The sequence below is a fragment of the Notamacropus eugenii genome, chromosome 3, assembly GCF_028372415.1.
Source record: "Notamacropus eugenii isolate mMacEug1 chromosome 3, mMacEug1.pri_v2, whole genome shotgun sequence".
Classification (NCBI taxonomy): Eukaryota; Metazoa; Chordata; class Mammalia; order Diprotodontia; family Macropodidae; genus Notamacropus; species Notamacropus eugenii.
In genome coordinates, this window is record NC_092874.1 from 195,729,835 (window position 1) to 195,751,270 (window position 21,436).

Below are 21,436 nucleotides of genomic sequence, written 5' to 3' on the forward strand. Positions count from 1 at the left end.
AAATTCTCTAGGCTAAACAGTCCATTTTGACACCAGTAAGTTAAGATTTAGGTTTGGATCCGTGGCTAGGAGACTGGGTTCCAATCTTAAGAGCTAACGTATTCATGCATCCATCAAGTCCATTGACCTTTATTTCCTTTCCAAAGTAAAGGCCCTCCCCCCTTTTTCTGCACCTTTCATCATATACTTCCCCCCACCCCTTTTCCCACTTACCATTGATATAGAGGAAGTTTATTGGACGAGGCCCAAGTAATCTTTCTGTTTTATGATTCTGACCTTTTTATGAGCAAACACATGGAGTGGACTTTGGCTCATCTTCTTCCATTCTGAGGCTTCTGTTCATGGTTTGCTAATATATGTGTTCTCTGAGCCCTGGGAATGAATGTTGGGCAGTGCCAGGGAGGTGGGTGGAGTAAAGCTGACTGAGGGAACCAGCTGGAGATCATCTTTTCAGATTTCCATTTTTCTTTGTAATCTCAGGTCCAAGAGTAGTGAGTGTGAGAGAAATGGGCGCGAGGTGAGGGGGTCATGAAGAGGTTAGTGCTGGGTCTGACTCTGTGGTCCCTCCTCCTTTATTTCCAGGGATGGGGGTGGACTTTACCTCAAAACAAGGCCTGTTTTAAAGACCATTATGGAATCAGTGTATTGATGATGAATAATTCAGCCTTCCCGGAGCCACAGGAAAATCTGAGAAGAGCTATGGACAAGAGCTTGGAAATGGTGAAAAACCTACTTAGAGAAGGTAAATATATGGTGAAAGGATCTGCTCCATTTTCCCCTTACTAGCATTGTGGTCTGGGATATAAATAACTTCCAAAGATTCTGATCTGATCCTCTAGTCTTTTTCTTATTCTAATTTTTCTAAGTCCCTGATGACCCTTTTGTGTCAAGATAGCAGCCCCACAAGGGGGAAGAATAATTTATAAAACTGATCACACAAATTTTATCTACAAAAGATCTATCCATAGGGAACAAGGTGCCCCAAGAAATAGTACAGCACTGACATGACCATGGTATGCCTGACTTTATAGGTGTTTTCCTTGTTTTTATTTTTAAAAATAATCTCTTTTGATATCTTTTTATATCACATACATTTCCTTTTGTATCCTGCTCCTACTCCCTCTGAGAGAACCACTCCATACAACAAAGATTTTTCTTAAAGAAAAAAAGAGAAAGAAGAAAAAATTCTTTATTGATCTTTTTTGACAGAGGCAGAGATGTTTTGTGCTTTTAGAGAGAAAAAAATCAGTGACTTGATTTTGAAGTTAAAGTACACCAGATTATCTGCTGAGTTCAGTAGACCAATGAAGGGTACAAAATTCCTAAATGTTGGTTTCCTTTGGGACTCTTCCTTAGAAATTTGCTGGTAAAATGTATTGTAATTGTTATCCTTGGGAGCTGACCATCTGACATAAAGAAACTTTAATTCATTTTATGTTTTTTTTGCAGGATTGAATGTACTTTGTTTCTATAGTTTTAAGATAGTTGCACGTTCTAAATTATTGATTACTATGTAATTACTGCTTCCAGAAATTCAATTTAATTTGCACTTATTAAGTGCCCATGATCCACCAGGGTCTGGGAGGTGCTAGTAGCTGGAGCTGCAAAGACAAACATATCCTCAAAATGCTTGCATTCAGTTGGGAAAAACAATATATACTTGGATAATTAAGGTGGAATTGAATCATATTCATTAATTAACTTAAGACAATTCAAGTATAGGCCATTTGGCAAACAATAAAAATAAAACAGAAAAAAAATATAAATGGTGCCCACCATTCTATTGAGGGGCAGACATGAACATGAGATGGATGAGGAGAAATGAGAATCTGCCTTCAGCCCTCCTTTTGCTTATAACAGAGCTTCTCCAGACATAGGACTCCTGCTACCTCTACCCTTTCAGGACAGAATGAGGGGAAGGTATGTGTGTGGGTGATGGAGGAAACTCTAGGGGAGAGAGACAGCAAAGGAAGGGATAGCCATTCCCACTTTGGAATTTTAGCCCAACCAACCCAATCCTTGGAGGCAAATCTTCATCTCAGAGTAATTTACCAGCTTGCTGATATCTCTTTCCTACATTGTCATAACATGAACAGGCCTGTTCACCTTGGAGACTTGGTACAGAAAGTAGTAATTTTGACTCTACAGGATTTTTGTTTTATATGAAGACTTTAGAGTGGAACCCTTGCTTGATGTACAACCCCACTATAAATATAAATATACATACAAAGTCAATACACAATAATTTGTGGGGGCCGAGGGAGCACTAATAAGTTGAGGGAACCAGAAAGAAACAAAAGTATTCCAAAAGGCAAAGGTAAGGAGGGAGAGCACTCTAAAGGCAGTGGAACTGCAAAAAAAGAATGCCACATATGGGGAAGATCTTTTTGTTGCCATATTTTCCTAAGGGAAATTTACAATGAGGAAACTATGACGGGAGAGATGAAATAACTTATTCAAGGTCACACAGCTAGTAAATAGTTGACTATCTCTCTGTCTCTGTGTGTTTCTCTCTCCTTCTCTCCCTGCTCTTCTCCACTACATTACCTGTAGTGTAATGTCACTATATTGGTCTCACGGATTGTTCCCTACTACCATATTCTTGGATTCCTATTTCTCCCCTGCCAGCCATCTCAGCTCCAATCTGCTAGGGTACAATGACTAGAAAGCCCCTTTCTGATAAGGATAGTTTTCTCATCTTTCATTATAGCCAGAGGCTATGATACAGCAAACAAAATAGTATTCTGATGCCAACTTTAGGATTCTTTTTATTATATAATTACTAAGTTCAACCTCAGGTATGCCCAGAAACTCAACTTAATTAGCATTTATTAAATGCCCATGGTGTGCTATGCACACATACAAGGAAATCAATAAAGAGAGATTCATGGAAGGTAAATTATGCAAAATTATTTGAAAATTTGCAAATTGCAAATTATTAAACAGTTATTAAAAATCATTGAGTTTAATTCTCCTTAATTTACAGATTAAGAAATATAGTCCAACCAGGGAAGAGTACAGAAGAACTATTCCCTCTCTTGCTCCAGACATTGTGTGTCTTTCAAAGAGATATAAACTAAAATAACACTATTTTTTAAAAAAAATTGACCACCATGTTATGTTAAACTGTTGATTCTTACTGAGGTTTCAGTCCATTAAAATTATTCTCCACAGTAACTGTTATCTAGCCATAATTCCTCCAATCTATGTTTACGATGTTGATTTTTGAACTCAGGAGCACAATGATTTTCCTGAGCCCAAAGATCCCTAATCTTTATAGTTGATACCTATTTTTTCCTCAGGACTACGGAGCAAGTAGTAATTCTTAGGACTATTGTCAGTGTAACACCGAGGGTACTCTCAATCATGTGGGTCCCCCGGAAAAATTATCCCATATTCAGGTTATATTCAGGATTTTTGGTATCTACTTAAAATCAAAGCTCACAAGTTCCTACTAGTGTTTTTACTTTAACTAGATCAACCAAGAGACATAATAGTTCAAAGCAAATTTCTTTGATGAAATAGCAATAGAAACCCCCTCCCTGCATAAACCTGAGGCATCTTCCCCCATAAATAGATTGGACACATGCCTGGCCAAGTTGCATGTATGGGACAGCACACCTGGAGGGATCACATATTGCCAGGGCACACGTGCAGAGGGGCAGCCCAGGCTGCTAACACTGCAGAGCAGTAGATAGCTTTTGGTGATGTCATCATACTGTTCTCTCTTCATTTGCTCTGTGTTAAGTGCCTGCTCTTGCTGATCCTCCTTCTAGGTGTGGGGCAGCTAGGTGGTACAGTGGTTAGTGCACCAGTGCAGGAGTCAGGAGGACCTGAGTTCAAATCTCACCTCAGACATTTGACACACATTGGCTATGTGACCTTGGACAAGTCACTTAATCCCAGTTGCCTCATCCTGGGTCATCTCCAGTCATCCTGATGAATATCAGGTCACTGGATTCAGATGGCTCTGGAGGAGAAGTGAGGCTGGTGACCTGCACAGCCCTCCCTCACTCAAAACAAAGTCAAGTGCAAGTCATGTCATCATTTCTCTGATAGCATGGTCTTCTCCAGCAACGAAGGATGAACACATGCACTTTCTAGGTGTTATGTTACATTTCTGTTCTTCCTACATGGGTATGGTGTCTTAGCTATTTTCTGACTGTTTGTCTCTGAATCTGTCTTCTCTTCTCTACACTACATATGTCACAGTAGTAGTCACATACATTGCCTCCTACTATCATCCTCTTGACTTCATGTCTACCCATTCCACAACCCTTGACAGACATGTCAACTTCAATCTACTAGGGTGCAGTGACTAGAAAGCCTCTCTCTGATAAGGGCAACATATAGAACTTTTGTCACAGTCAGGGGTTATGAGTCATTATGCACAGATAACAAAATTCAGGTAAAATATCCACAGGCTAAGCTTAAATCATATATTTTTACCTCTGCCTCTAGACCTGAATCACAGTCATTTGTCCCAACCAGTTATCTGATTTATTTGATGTCCAAATGAATTTGAGCCATAATGAAAGCGTAGAGAAGGAGGCAAAATATTGTACTCTACTCATCTGGCTGGTGCTCCTAAGAACTAAAGCTTTGGTGCCATATTTTGGCCAGCAAACCACCTTGCCACCTCCTAATATTAGCATCTCCTAATATTAGCAAACAGAAATGATGTTAATTTTCTGTTGTTTTTTTTTTCCCTATTTCTGGATGACAGACATAAATGTGAGCATCTACTATCACTACTCCTTGACTCCAATATACAAGATAAATGACTGCTCTAGTAGCACCTGTGAAGGCTTGAGTGTTCTTAAGGCTATCAGAGTAAGTATGGAAACCTTACTGTATTTTGATAGAAATGACTTGTTATCTATCAGCAAAAGGTAAATTTTCATGGCCTGGGATAGGTATATTTGACTCACACTTTCCTTACCTACATCTTTCTTAATGTTTCTCACTGATTACAGAATAGAACAAGGGTCTGCTGTATATTTATCCTCAATCTCTTGCTATTTCAGATACAAATAGAGTCATTTTCCTATGTCTAGTTATGATTAGTCAGAGGTCTAAGGGAGAATACCAGCTGTTCAATACCTCTTCTCTGCTTTAGATGTGTAGTGAAATCATTTTATAATCTCTCTTTAAACATTTTAAAGTTTTCTCTTTAAACATTAGTTTAAGATGATTTGTTTTGTTGTACACAGCAACACAGTGTATGAGGAATTTTTCTGGTAGACTTAGTACTTCATTGCAATGCAGGGACTTAAAAAATTCCCAGTGGACTCTTGAGGCAGAATGCCTTCCACATTCAGAGAAAGAATTGTGGAATTCGATCGCAGAATGAAGCAGACCATTTTCTTTTGTGTTCTGTTCTGTTTTGTTTTATGTTTTCTCTCATGCATTTTAATTCTTTTATGCAGCATGACTAAGGTGAAAATGTATTTAATAGGAATATATGTGTAGAACCTATATAAAATTGTTTGCTGTCTTAGGGAGGGAGTGGGGAGGGAGGGGGGAAGGGAGGGGAAAGAATCTAAGATATATGGAAGTGATTGTAGAACACTGAAAACAAATAAAATAATTTAATTAAAAAAAGATTTGTTTTGGATAAGCTACTGACTGACCCTTTAGAAGAGTTTCTTGTATATTAAAAACTGAGATTTTTTTGAGCCTTTAAGTTTATATCTGGGCTAAATAAAGTTTCTGGTTGCTAAAGAAACCATTGTATTAAATAAACACAATGTTCTCCACTAAGGTCCTACTTTAATGCTTCATCTTAATATAGAGGTGAGAGAGTTCTCAAATGCTGTGTTAACTCAATGTTAACTCTGGCAAGTCCAATCAAGCTTCCAAGACTTTGTTTACTGTCATCAAAGGAACAGACCAGCTAAGAGCAATAGCTCATCCCCAGAAGGTTAGTCACTTGGTAATGAATCTTTTTGGACCTAGCAACTCATGGAGACTATCTACTGAAGGACAGAAGTATTGCGTTCTCCACTGATGGGATAGTAAATACCATAATTAACGATGGGACTCCAGTTGGATTCTGATCACAATGGAGGGGCGGTGATGTAAAGCAATCCTTCAATCAAGAAGCATTTATAAAGTACCTACTCTGTGCCAGACACTGTGGCTACAAATACAAAAGTGCTATAGTCCCTTCCCTCAAGGCTCTTACATACTATTGGGGAAAGCAACATGTGCACATATAGATATATTCAAAGTACGTATAAAGTCAATACAATGTAATTTGGGGTGGGGAAGGACTAGCAGACGGGGCAATCAGAAAAGGCTTTACATAGGCAGTAGTACAGAAGGGCAGCTGGGTGGCTCAGTGGATAGAGCACTGCGCTGGAAATCAGTAAGACTCATCTTCCCAAATTCAAATTTGGCTTTAAACACTTACAGCTGTGTGACCCTGGGCAAATCACGTAATCCTGCCTACCTCCTTTCCTCATCATCTATAAAATGAACTGAGAAGGAAATGACAAAACACTTCAGTATCTTTGCCAAGAAAACTCTGCATGATGTCACAAAGAGTCAGACATGACTGAAAAAATGACTGAACAAAAGCCCTTAAGATCAGCTTTGAAGGAAGCCAGAGACTCTAAGAGATGGAGGTGAAGAGGGAATTCATTCCACATTTGAGAATGGAGTCAGGGGAAAGAATATTGGCAAATTACCTCCTTCTTTTTAGAAGAGAATGTCAAATGGTTTACCCCATGGGTGGGGAAGCTGGGGTCCAAGACCACATGTATCCTTTTAGGTCCTTAAGTTCAGCCTTTTGACTGAATCAAAATTTTACGGAACACATCCTTTTATTTTTATTAATACATTGTTATTCATCTTTTATATTTATATTTTATTTTAAAAATGAATGTATTTAAAATACCAAAGAATAAAATAAATTTCAATGAAATAATCCTCCCACATTGACCTACACAATTAGAACATTAGTAAGCCATAAGGGCTAAATTGACAGGTGCTGCACTCACTATTTAGTTCTAACTTTCCCACTTGACAAGTGCCCCTAATACACAAGACTGGTTGACAAGAGTTTATGGGGGTCGAGTATGCAGTCCCTTATCATCTTTTGACAGTGGTGCACTGTGTTCCTGTTGGAAGTGGAATTTGTGAATAGTCGCATGGCTTGACAGTATTTTTTAAATTCTTCTGCTTAGGAGCCCATCATGTTAAAGAAGAATAAGAGAATACTGAAGGAAGAAAACATTTTTTTAGTGAGGATTGGGAATTGCAATATTATCTTGTTTCTGCTAAAAATAAGATGATTTGCTTGCTTTGTGACACTGCAATATCAGCTTTAAAGAAATTCAATGCTTATCAGCATTATAATATTCATAAGGACCACAAATATTTTAAAATTAGAGGGAGAAGTATGAAAGATTGTATTGCAGATGCTAAAAGATGAAAAGCAAAAGCAAAAATGATTCTTTTAAGCAGCAATAAGACCTAGAAATAATGGCACTCAAACAAGTTATAAAGTAGGTTATGCACTCAGGAAAAAAAAGGGAAGCTTTTCAGTGACTAGAAATTGTGAAAGAATGCATTGTCAAAGTTGTAGAATGCTTAGAGTGTGATAATATTTTAAAGTACAAAAAACTGCCTCTTTCAAGGACAATCATAACTTATTGGCAGTATAAATTAGCCTTCAACTTTACAGAACAACTTCATGCAATACTTCAAAAGGAAAAATATATATACATTATTCAATATATATTCAATATATTCAATAATATACACACACACACACACATTATTCAATCACTTTGGATGAATCAACTGATACTGCTGACTCAGCCCAGGTTTTATACTTCATTCAGGTTATAACAGAAGATTTTCTTTGCTATGAAGAGTTACTCACTTGGGGCACTCTTGTGAATAGAACCTGGAGAATAGACATTTTCAGCAGCTTTCAAGATAAATGTTGTGAAGTTGGCCCGAAACTGGTAAATTTATACAGACAATGCACTATCTGTGAGAGGAAAACACGAAGGGTTTATTGCACAAATAAAAAAAATATTAACAGATCCAGATGCTCTCATTTCTTTTCGTTGTGTCATGCATCAGCAAAATCTCTGTGTTAAAACTACTATTTTAAGTGATACTTTGCAACAAGTTATAAGTATTGTTAACTATATTGGTGCAAATGCAACATGGCATCATCAGTTTGATAACATGCTGAAGCTGAACAATGAGGTATTCAGTGTGGATTTGCCATATCATTCTAAAGTGTGTTGGCTGTTGTAGGAACAGGTGTTGGCCAAAATTTTATCTCTGCAAGAATAGATAAATTTTATGAAGAACAGGATCATCAATATGAGTTATTGAAAGAAAATTTCTATAGGAATGTTGCATTTCTGTGTGATATCATGTCCAATCAAAATGACTGGAGTATTTCTTTTCAGCTGTTAAAGTTGTTCTTTATTCTTTTTTTGAAGGTTTTTTAATAATTAATTTATTTGCTTTCAGTTTTCAACAAACACTTCCATAATTTTTAAATTTTTCTTGCCTTCCCTCCCCTCTCGCTCCCCATGATGCCATATGGGTTCTACATGTACATTGTCATTAAACACATTTTCACATTAGTCTTGTTGCATAGAAGAATTAAAATGAATGGGAGAAACCATGAGAAAAACCAAATCAAAACAGAACAAAATAGAAAATAGTCTGCTTTATTCTGCATTCAGACTCCATAGTTCTTTCTTTGGGTGTGTATGGCATTTTGCATCAAGGGTCCTTTGAAAATGTTTTAGGTCCTTGGATTTCTGTGAAGGGCCAAGTCTATCAGAAACAGTCTTCACACGCTGTGGCTGTTACTGTGTATAATATTCTTCTGGTTCTGCTCACTTCACTGAGCATCAGTTCATGTAAGTCTTTCCAGGTTTTTCTGAAGTCCACCTGTTTGTCATTTCTTATACCACAATAGTATTCCATTACATTCATATACCACAACTTGTTCAGCCATTACCCAATTGATGGGCATTCCCCCTGATTTCCAGTTCTTGGCCACCACAGCAAGAGCTGTTATAAATATTTTTGTACATGTGGCTCCTTTCCCATTTTTATGTTTTCTTTGGGATATAGTCCTAGAACCAGTATTGCTGGGTCAAAGAGTTGTGTTTGTTCTTCGTTGCCAAAGAAGACCATGACATTAGAGAAATGATGACATGACTTGCACTTGATTTTGTTTTGAGTGAGGGAGGACTGTTCAGATAACCAGCCTCACTTCTCCTCCAGAGCCATCTGAATCCAGTAACCAGATATTCATCAGGATGACTAGAGATGACCCAGGATGCACTGGGAGACCTTGGTCTCTTTAGGCCAAGATCTATTTAGGTACTCACTTAGGGTGAGGTAATGCCTATTCGTTGAATAGGCCTGTTTAAGAAGTAGCCAAGGCATGGCCCCTTTAATGAGGCAAAGAAAAGAAAGACATCAGGAGGGGAAGGAAACAGCAACAGTCACTTTTGATAATCACTCTAAAGTCAGGAGGGTCTAGAAGAGAGCCTTTAGGCAGGGGGAAGGTGTCTGAGCTTCACAGTGCAGTAGGTTTAAGGTTCGGGGAAGGGAAGGGAAGGGAAGAAAAGGAAAGGGAAAGGAAGGAAAGGGAAACTAGTCAGTAAAACCCAAGTCAACTGGGCGTCTTTTGGCCATCCAAATTTACCTTCCTTTGGAGAGGAGAAGGAAGGGGAGGGGGAGGCAGATAGGAGAGCAGGAGTTCAGTCTACTCACAGGGTTGTGTTTGTCCTTTGTTGCTGAAGAAGACCGTGCCATCAGAAAAATGATGACATGAGTTGCAAAGAGTATGACTCTTGCAAAGGGTCAAAGAGAATGCACATTTTTGTAGCCCTTTGGACATAGTTCCAAACTGCTCTCCAGAATGGCTGGATCAGCTCACAGCTCCACCAACAATAAATTAGTGTTCCAACTCTCCCACATGTTCTCCAACATTTATCATCTTCCTGTTCTTTCATATTAGCCAGTCTGATAGGTGTCATGTGGTACCTCAGAATTGTTTTGATTTGAGTCTCTCTAATCAGTAGTGATTTGGAGCATTTTTTCATTCCCCAATGGATAAATGGTCAAAGGATATGAGCAGGCAGTTGTCAGAGGAAGAAATTAAGATGAATATTTCTTTGCAAGGTAAAATTAAGTTAATATATGATATGTGGCAAAAAATCCAAGCATTTTGAAAAAAACTATCTTTTTTCAAAACAGCTCTTCAAAAGGAAATTTCAAATGAACACTTTCCCCCAGTTAGCAAAGGTCATTGATGAGCAGGATGATATATGTGAATAATTTGAAGAGTGTGCAGCTGTTACAGACCTATTAACTGGAAAATACAATGAAAGGTTCATTAACTCTGAGAATCATGATATCACACTCAAATAATCATTTCAACCTCATCTAGTTGCTATCACCAAGGTGCCTAAAGAACTACAGCTGGAATTGATTGAGCTCTCAGTAGATGACATTTTAAAGTCATTGTTTGATGCTAAGAAAGATTCAGCTGAAATACAGAAAAATGCAGTAGAAAACCCACACCTTTGGCAACATGCCCCCAAAATGTTTTCTTACTTTTCAACCAATTGTTGTTGCAAATCTACATTCTCTTACCTAACCCAAATCAAGATACCCTTAAGGTCACAAATGACTGATACCCATCTAGAGAATCAACTGAAACTGCGGACCTCCATGCTGCAACCAAATATCCAAATGCTTTCCAGCAAAAAGCAGGCACAACAAAGTCATTAAAAGATTAGTTAACTTTAAAATGAACAAATAGTTTTCATTTTTTAAATTAGTAAGTACAAAGTAGTTCTATTTTTACAAAATAATGTACATTTTAAAATATATCTAATTGAAATTTCTTGAATGTGGCTTTATTTGATTATAGCTACATATTAATTCAGACTTCCAATATGAAAAGTTCCCCACCCCTGGTTTACTCAGTTAGAGTAGAGATTTGCTATTAGGCTGGAATGTCTATTCTTCTGCTTCCAAACTTGGGGTGGTAGTGGTGGGGAGAAACAAGAGAAGATAGTAAAAAATATCAAACAAAATGACTAAACCATCTCTTTGCCTTAACAGCACAAAAGGTAAATAGGGCACCTACTGTTACGATAGAAGCAACACATGGAAGTGTGGTGTGGTTGTAATAGGGCTAGATTTGGAATCAGATGAGCTAGCTTCAAATTCCAGTTCTGCCACTTTACTTTGTGACCTTGGAAAGATGGCCTAACCTCTCTGGGTCTCAATTTTCTCATGTATAAAGTGAGAAATTTGAACTGTGTGATCCCTAAGATCCATTCCAATTCTCAAATCTAGGAGCAACCTAGTAATTTTTTAATTTAAGGTGTCCTAAAATCTTAGAAATTATGGATAATTTTGGGGGAGGCAAATAATAAGGCCATGAAAGGATGAGACTTAAAGTAAATTATAAAGAAGTGTTCTAATGAAAATGAAACAACTCCAAAAGTTCAAACCATAACAAGCAAATTGGTAAAAATGAAAACAGATGAAAAAAAGAGGTCAAGATCATAGGGGATTTAGGAATACAGACACACTACTACACTGTTACTAGGGTTGTGAATTTTGGAAAACAATTTGGGATTATGGTAAAAGAAAATGACTAAAATGCCCATATCCTTTCACCCAGAGATCTCACTAATGAGCATATACCTTAAGAAGATAAAATACAGAAAGGTCCTATATATATACTGGAATTTTTATAGCAGCACTTTTTATGGTAGCAAAGTATAAAAACAAATAAGTGTACATTGATTAGAGTAAGGCTAAACAAATAAAGGATAAAAATGTAATGTGATATTACCGTTTTGTAAGAAGCAATGAATATGGTGACTACAGAGAAACATAGGGCAACTCATATGAACTAATGCAGAGTAAACGGAACAGAAAAACAATATATCCAGTGACTATTACTATGTAAATAGGAAGAAAAACAAAACAAAAATGAATGCTGTGGAATTATAATGATCAAACTTGGTCTAGGAGAAGAGTTAAATTTTTTTAAAAGAAAGATATGTTTTATTCAATATGAAAAAACAAAATTAAGGTTAGTGACTGACAGCCATTAAGGATTAAAGAAGGGAGCACCAAATAGTACCTCAAATTTTTCTTTGTTTGGTTCAAAATATGTATCAACTTTTAAAGTAGCATTTAAAAATTTTTGTATGCCCAACCCCAACATACTCTGTGATCTAGGATCACTAACCTTCTTGCTATTCCAAGAGCAAGACACTCCTTCTCTCTGTTCCAAGTATTTTTACTTACTGCCTCCAATACTTGGCTTGCTTTCTCTCTTCATCTCTGCCTTTTGGCTTCTCTAGTTTCCTTCACGTCCTAGCTAAAAACCCACCTTCTATAGGAAGTTTTTCTCTCTTAACTGTAGTACCTTCCCTCTATTGATTATTTCCTATTTATCTTATATATAGCTTGTTTGTATATAGTTGTCTTCCTCCATTAGATTGTGAGCTTTTATGGGGCAAAGGACTGCCTTTTGTCCTTTGTATCCCCAGTGTAGGTAGTAGATGCTTAATAAATGCTTATTGCCCAATAGGAGAGGAAAGAACAGAATAGAATAAGAGAGGAGAGGAAAAGAGAGAAGAATAGGAATCCCTTGACTCACTTCTTAATTGCCTCATTGAAAAGACCTTAACTCAAAAAAACCAAAGTCTCCCACTGCATCCTGGGCCATATCTAATTGTCCTGATCGATATCTGACCATTCGACCCAGATGGATCTGGAGGAGTAGGTGAGGTTGGTGGTTTTGCACAGCTCTCCCTCCCTCAAATCCAAGCCAGTTGCAAGTCATGTCATCATCTCCCTGATGTCATGGTCTTCTTTGAGAACAAAGGACAAACCACAATGCACAGCCAGACTAACAGATAATTAAATTTTTTAAAGGATAACTGGTTGGAAAAGGATACTCACCTATCTCAGGCATAGTTACGGGAATATCAGTTGTTTGGACCATGAGGCTGCCACTGAAGAACCACTGCTCACTTGACAGGAACTCTCTTAATTTCAAAGAAATTATTTAAGGACATGCAAAGAGCTTCTGAAATGATAGATTTGAAACCTAACAGCATAAATGACAGTACTGTCATCTGGGGAGCTCAGAGTGGAGAGGGTTGGAATTAAAATAACTACTGTCACTTGTTTTTTTACATGGAATTTTTGGTAAACAGAGTCACATCATTTAATCTATCCAAAATCCAGGGTCCTAATTATTCCTTTAATTGTGATCAAACTCGGTAAGAATATATTGGTCCTTCATCATATTTTGTAGATTTCAAGGTTGCTTTGAAGCTCTCTTTGCTGACTTAATCTTGACGTCTCTTTCCTCATAATATGTTTCCCATCCTTCCCTACATATCCCCTTGATACTGCATTTATAGAACAATTGATATAAAAATAACATTTCTATTCCATTGTGCAGCTCCAGTCTAGTACATCAAAACAGGCTGGTCAGTTCACTATCATGTGGATCTGTTATTATGGGTCTTTATTTTCATCAACATTCATGGTCCTCCTCTCTTTGACTTCTAAAGTCTTGGCTTATTCCCCAGACTGATGCCAACCATAATTCTCATTTCTCTGCTTTGTACTCTAGCATATTTTTTTTGTACTCAAGCATTTTTAAGCTGCTAGTCTACCCTGTGATCCTTCCTTCCCATTAATGTATTCTTTTGTTTATTTTATAAAGCTCAAAAACATAGACTGCTTCATGAATATGCTAATTCTTCTCTGTATTGTTCCAATTTTAGTAAATGTGCTGCTGAAGCAAGGACCTATTGATGTATTCTTATCTTTTACAGGACAACAACACCGTGGGATGCGCTCTCATGGGACCTTCTTGTACCTATTCCACCTTTCAGATGTAGTAAGTAGTTTCCTTCCTTCTTTCCTTCTCCCTTCTCTCCATCCCTCTCTCCTTCCCTTTCTTGTCTCCTTTCCTCTCCCGCCTTTCCTTCCTTCCATCCTTCCTTTTTCCTTTACTTCCTTCATTCCTTCTTCCCTTCCTTTCTTCCTTCATCCTTTCCTCCATCTCCTCCCCTCCTCATTTCTTTCCTCTTTCCCTTCCTTTCTTCTTTCTTTCCTTCTTTCCCTTCTTTCCTTGCTCCTTCCTTCCCCTGCTTCCTCCCTCTTACTCCCTTAGGATATCTGTGAACTTCCCTTCCCTTCAGAATTGGGGTCCAATTCAGAAAAAGTCTCTGACTTTGACCTTGTCTGATTTGCCAGGAAAGCCATTCTCCCAACTTGAATATAACACCCTAGTCACAGAAGTCACATAAAGTTCAGGAGCAATTTGGAACCATTGTATCTCAGAACACTTAATCTCTGTCATCCCCAGGAGTGGGATACAACCTGATAACAAATATCTCTCAGATATTCCTTCTAAGAAGAGCATTTCTTCCATGTATTTTGCCTAACTTTAGTACACCTTAGAATTCTCTTTCACAATTCTTTTTTTTTAAATTAATCCTCCTTGCCCTTTCACTATGGCATAGTGGACACAGGACTGGTCTTGAAGCCAAGAAGACATGGATTTAAGTCTCTGATACATACTAATTAATGAATGATCGTGGAGCCTTCTTTTCTCTGCCTCTGTTACAATCCTGGTGCAATCCCTCACATGTGGACTATTGCAACAGGCTATTGAGTTTGTCTGTTGCCACAAGTCTCTCCTCCTCCAGTCCATTCTCCACTAACTGTCAAAATGATCTTCTCCAAACTCAGGTCTCACTATATCACTCCTCCTTGCTCTACTCCTCTATTCAATAAACTCTTTTTAAAGTCATTTCTGACTCTTCATGACCCCATTTGGGGTTTTCTTGGCAAAGATATCAGAATGGTTTGCTATTTTCTTCTCCTGCTTATTTTATAGATGAGAAAACTGAGGCAAACAGGGTTAAGAGACTTGCCCAGGGTCACACAGCTAGTTAGTGTCTGAGGACAGATTTTAACTCAGGAAGGTGAATCTTCCTGACTCCAGGTCTGGCATTTTATGCACTAGTCCACTTAGCTACCCCTCAGCAAACTCTAGTGGCTTCCCATCACCTCCAGGATCAAATATAAACTTTCCTACCTAAATGTTGTAAATCCTTTATAACCTAACCCCCTCCTACCTTCCTGGACTTCTTATACCTTACTCATCTGCTTGTACTCCAAAAGTAATGAACACTGGCCTCCTTGAAGTTCCTTAAACAAGACTCATTACTGTCTCCCTGCTCTAGCCATCTTCATTCCTACCTCCTGGCTTTCCTGACTTCCTTCAAGTACCAGTTAACAAACTTTCTTTGACTCTCAAGCACTTAGCACAGGGCCTGGCATAGTAGTTACTCAGTGTATGTTTGTGGATGAACTATATGACTCTTGGCAAATCACTTACCCCCTCATGGCTCTAGGCAGGGTGTGCTAGTATGTTTAACAACTAGCCTGGGGTGTGGGTGGGGGAGACAGGTGTATGCATGGACATACTATAAAGTTTAAGCTGCATTATTAACATTTTTTCCATCACTTTCTTAAGTCTATGCAACCAACAAAACAGAACAAAAAATCAAACCCTGATTTGTTTGTAAGATTTGCTGGTTTCTGAGGTGTAAATATTCACCCTGAAAATTTAACAATCAGCTCTCTGAGGTAAGAGCTGGCTCCAGCATATCCCTGAATTACTCATGAAATGCCTATACTATTAGACCCTATTCAATATTCCACCTCTCCCTGCCGCCTCCCAAACAGGAACATTGAACCCTATCCATTAATATCATTGCACTAATGTCATTTGGGGCCATTTTACTGATTGTTGGTAAGCATTTCCAAAGAGGGTGGTTTGAATATCAAAGTGTTATCGTAGACCCTTGAGAAAATTAATGAAGTCCTTAAATGTTTTTTTGACAACAAATTTTTGCAGGGAGGCAATTGGGATTAAATGGCTTGCTCGAGGTCACGCAAGTAGTAAGTGTCTGAGGCCACATTTGAACTCCAGTCCTCCTGACTCCAGGGCTTGTGCTCTATCCACTGCACCAACTAGCTGTCACCAATAATGACTTGTTATGCAGAATCAAACATGAAGTGAAGGATGCTATATTACGCTGTCAAAATTTGTCAGAAATTTTGTCAGGAAAAAGGTTCCTCCAATCAACTCCTGATGAATTCTTTGTTCATTCTAAGAATTAACTCATAGCTCCAATGATAATTCAAGCTTAGTTAAATGTAAGATAAGAAAATTTTTTTTGCAGCTTATTTTTCAGCTAAAGTCCCAATTAAACTTTCCCTTACTATTTATTTACTTTTAAATGTTGGCCTGTGTTTAAAGTTGACTTTTTCAAATATTGATTATCCTCATTTAAGGATAGTTTTTTAGGTTGTACTTTTGTGGGAAGGGGAAGATTTGACAACTAAAATTCCATATAGAAAGTCTTCACACATTCATACAATTACCAACTAAATTCTTCTGATGCATAGGCCCTTTAGACAGTCAGCCACCAATGTCCTTCCGGGTCACATAAACTTCTCAGAGTCACACTAAGGCCTTACTCCATAGTACAAAGAAGTACAATTTCATTCTTCATTACTCTCCATTTTCCCATCCTTCTCTCACCTGGTCACTTCAAGAAAGAAAGGAATGTTTGGAGAACTTTGGAGCAGAGATCTAGGAGGGATGGTATGTGGGGCAGAACATGAAGACAGAAGAGAGACAAGCTACACAAATTTGGCTATCACAAGTCCTGTGAATGGAATGCTACTTTTCTTATAACCAGTAATAATAGAGATAGCATGAGGTTTGACCCACTTCTCAATTCCTATTTATCTAAGTTAGAATAACATAAAACTGAAAAAGCAATCAATCTGTATGGGAAGGACATTTTAAAAAATTATTGCACATACCTAAGTAGATTCATTTAATCTATCAACATCTATGCACATATCCCCCAAGAAATTTAAAAGTGTTTTGTAATTAAATTTTATAAAATTGACATTAATATTACTTATCTTTCTTCTTCTCCTTCTCCTATCCCCTGCCCTTTTTAGCCTTGACACAGTTTTGGACTTCCCTATGATTTCAGCAGGAAGTTTTGGATTATCATGTGACCACAAAGAAACGTTAACCAGATTGATGTTTCCAGCAAGGAAGATGATGTACTTCTTAGTTGATTTTTGGAAGACTAATGACTTGCCATTCAAAACTGTTTCATGGAAAACAGCCTACATTTATAAAAGCAATGAGAATTCAGAGGAATGTTTTTGGTAAGAAGTTTTCTTTACCTTATTTTGGCTTCTGAGAAAATGTCTTTAGGATTGAACCAGATTGTCTAGACACTTCTAGTCTCACTCCTTTCTTTCTTTTTTTTTTTAATAGTTTTACTTATTTATTTTTAGATTGCGACATTCATTTCCGCAAAATTTTGAGTTCCAATTTTTCTCCCCATCTCTCCCCTTCCCCCACCTCATAGCACCTTGCATTCTGATTGCCCCTTCCCTCAATGAGCCCTCCCTTCTATCACACCCCACCCTTCCCTTATCCCCATCTTCTCTCTTTTCTTGTAGGGCAGGATAGATTTCTATACCCCATTACCTGTGTTTCTTATTTCCCAGTTATATGCAATAACAATTCTCAACATTCGTTTCTACTACTTTGAATTTCAACTTCTCTCCCTTCCTCCCTCCCCACCCATCCCCACTGAGAAGGCAAGCAATTCAATACAAGCTATATATGTGATGTCTTGCAAGAGACTTCCATAATAGTCATGTTGTGTAAGACTAACTATATTGCCCTCCATCCTACCCTGTCCCCCCCTTTATTTCTCTTCTCTCATTTGACCTTGTCCTTTCCCAAAAGTGTTTACTTCTAGTTACTCCCTTTTCCCATTTGCCCTCCCTTCTATCATCCCCCTCACCCTACTTGATCCCTTCTCCCCTACTTTCCTGTAGTATAAGATAGATTTTCATATCAAATTTAGTGAGCATGTTATTCCTTCCTTAAGCCATATGCGAAGAGATGAGGCTCTTATCTCCTCATAGTCGGCAGGATTTGAACCTGTGCAGGGAGACCCAAATGGATTTCTAGTCCATCGCCTTAACCTCTCAGCCATGACTACTGGCAAGCTAGGTGACGCAGTGGATAGAGTACCGGTGCAGGAGTCAGGAGGACCTGAGTTCAAATCTCACCTCAGACACTTGACACTCACTAGCTGTGTGACCTTGGGCAAGTCACTTAACCCCAACTGCCTCATCCTGGGTCATCTGCAGTCATCTTGATGAATATCTGGTCACTGGATCCAGATGGCTCTGGAGGAGAAGTGAGGCTGGTGACCTGCATAGCCCTCCCTCACTCAAAACAAAGTCAAGTGTAAGTCATGTATTCATTTCTCTGATGGCATGATCTTCTTCAGCAACGAAAGAAGAACACACATACACATGTGAAGAGAATAAGCTTCACTTTTCTCTTCTCACCTTCTCCCTTTTCTCCTCCATTGAGAAAGATTTTTCTTATCTCTTTTATGAGTGATAGTCTGCCCCATTCCATTTTTCCCTTTCTCCTCCCAATATTTTCTTCTCTCACCCCTTAATTTAATTTTTTTATGGATATCATCTCTTCTGATTCAACTCAACCTGTACTCTGTGTGTGTTTGTGTGTGTGTGTGTGTGTGTGTGCGCGCATAATCCCTCCACCTACCCAAATACTTGAGACAAAAGTCTCAAGAGTTACAAATATTATCTTTCCATGTAGGAATGTAAACAGTTCTTTATGATTTCTTTAGAAAGTCCTTTATGATTTTTCTTTCCTGTTTACCTTTTCATGCTTCTCTTGATTCTTGTGTTTGAAAGTCAAATTTTCTCTTCAGTTCTGGTCTTTTCATAACCATTTTTTCCCTTGAAGCATTTTACTCAGTTTTGTTGGGTAGGTGATTCTTGGTTTTATTCCAAGTTTTTTGACTTCTGGAATATCTTATTCCAAGCCCTTCAATCCCTTAATGTTGAAGCTGCCAGATCCTGTTTTATCTTGATTGTATTTCCATAGTACTCAAATTGTTTCTTTCTAGCTGCTTGCAGTATTTTCTCCTTGACCTGGGAACTCTGAAATTTGGCCACAATATTCCTAGGAGTTTCTCTTTTCGGATTTCTTTCAGGAGGTGATCTGTGGATTCTTTCAATATTTATTTTTACCCCTAGTTCTAGAATATCAGGGCAGTTTTCCTTGATAATTTCATGACAGATAATGCCTAGGCTCTTTTTTTGGTCATGGCTTTCAGGTAGTTCCATAATCTTTAAATTGTCTCTCCTGGCTCTATTTCGCAGGTCAGTTGTTTTTACAATGAGATGTTTTACATTGTCTGCTATTTTTTCAATCTTTTGGTTTTGTTTTGTAACTTCTTGGTTTATCATACAATCATTAGCTTCCTTGAACTCCACTCTCTTTTTCAAAGAACTCTCTTTTAAAGAACTTCTTCAGTGAGCTTTTGAATCTCCTTTTCCATTTGGCTAATTCTGCTTTTTAAAGTCTCCTTCTCCTCATTGGCTTTTTGGACCTCTTTTGCCAATTGAGTTAGCCTATTTTGAAAGGTGTTATTTTCCTCAGCATTTTTTTGGTTCTCCTTTAACAAGCTGCTGATTCACTTTTCAAGCTCTTCTATGGCTGAGCCCATTTCATATTCATTTTGGAGGTACTGGAAGCAGAGGCCTTGACTTCCTGTGACAGTATGCCTTGTTCTTCCTCATCTGAAAGGATGGAAGGAGACACTTGTTCACCAAGAAAGTAACCTTCTATGGTCTTATTTTTTTTCTCTTTTTGGGGCATTTTTCCAGCCAGGTACTTGACTTCTGAATCCTTTGTCAGGAGGAGGGTCCTAGTGCTCCTCCCCTCCTCTAGTACCATGCTCAGGGCTGAGGTTCAGATCAACTGCTCAATTCCCCCAGGGGCTTTAAGCTGAGGCACTCAGACAAAGGACCCAGGCTGCTTCTGTGGCCACCATAGCCTCCTGCTGCCTGCTGCTGCTGCAGCCACCTCTGCCACTCCTTGAGGCCAGTACTAGGGGGACCCTGCTTCCCTCTCACCCAGTTGGGAAAGCCCTCCCACACTGACCTTTGAGGCTTTCTTTGTCACTTGTGGGTTGAGGGATCTGGGACCGTCCCTGCTGGGGATTCTGCCTCAGAGGCCTGTTCAGGTCCTGTTCCTCCCTGTACCACATGGCCAGGGCTGGGCTCTACTCCGTGTCCCATGGAATAAACCTTTCCTGTCGGCCTTTGAGGTTACCTTTGACCAGAAATCTCTTTTACTCTGTCGTTCTGTGGCTTCTACTGCTCTAGATTTTGTTGAGAGTCATTTTTTACAGGTATTTTGTGGGCTGTGGGGGAAGAGCTAGAGTATATGCATCTGTCTACTCTGCTATCTTGACTCCACCCCTCACTTCTTTCTTTTTATTGAAATTTTATTTTGAAATTGATAAACAACCCCATTCCCCTCTCACTCCCACTCTCCATTCCCACCCCTCAGCCATGAAGATTTCAATATAGATTGTGACACTATGAATCTTCATCATGTAGGGCTTGTTTATCTTTCCAAGCAATTATTCAGTGTCATACCAATCAAATAACTAAATGGAGCTAGAAAAAAATGCTGTAATTCATCTAGATCTAGAGGGCCACATGTGGTTTTGAGGTAGCAAGTTTTCCACCCCTGATCTATAGGAACTAAAGGTCAAGAATCTCAAGCAAAACAAATTCCTGCATTGGCTGTGTCCAAAAATAAATATTTCTTAATTTCAATCAATATTTATTAAATGTCCACTATGTTCCAGGAACTGTGCTAAGTAAGCCCTGGGTATACAAAAAGAGGCATAAAACAATCCCTAATGTCAAGGAGCTTACAACCTACTGGCAGAGAAAACATGCAAACAAAATATAGACAAAGAAAGCTCTACATAGGATAAATAGGAAATAATTAATGGAGGAAAGGCTCTAGAATTAAGAGGGGTAGTAGAAGATTTCTAGTAAAAGATGAGATTTTAATTGAGACTTAAGGGATGTCAGGGAAGTCACTAGTCAGAACAGAGGAGGAAGAGTTTTCCAGGCATGGGAGAAAGTCAGAGAAAATGACTGGAGTCAAGAGATGGATTGCCTTGTTTGTGGAACAGCCAAAAAAATGATAACCCTAGACCTAAGATTACGTATGGAGCAAAGTGTAAGAAGACTGCAAGGTAGAAGGTGACTCTGAATGCCAAAAAGACCATTTTGTATTGATCCTGGAGATGATAGGAAGCCACTGAAATTTATTGAGTAGAGGGGTGACATGATTAGACTAAAGTAAAATCATTTTGGTGACTGAATGGAGCATAGATTGGAGAAGGGAGAGACTTGGGGCAGGCAGACCCCCTAGCAG

General features: G+C 38.4%; 1 protein-coding gene across 2 annotated transcripts in view; it reads left to right on the forward strand.

The window, feature by feature from the left end:
• The first annotated feature begins 409 nt into the window (after nucleotides 1–409).
• The window catches only part of GUCY2C (guanylate cyclase 2C), a 121,906-nt gene continuing 100,879 nt past the window's right edge, over nucleotides 410–21,436 (forward strand). The window contains exons 1-4 of one of the 2 annotated variants that reach the window (XR_011977040.1): nucleotides 410–742; nucleotides 4,727–4,833; nucleotides 13,872–13,936; nucleotides 17,089–17,304. Coding sequence is in view for 1 of the 2 variants with exons in the window: in XM_072653876.1 (XP_072509977.1) it covers nucleotides 529–742; nucleotides 4,727–4,833; nucleotides 13,872–13,936; nucleotides 17,089–17,304 (602 nt within the window). In the remaining variant the exon portion in view is untranslated. The remainder of the gene's footprint in view (nucleotides 743–4,726; nucleotides 4,834–13,871; nucleotides 13,937–17,088; nucleotides 17,305–21,436) is intronic. The other variant, XM_072653876.1, reaches the window with a different exon arrangement.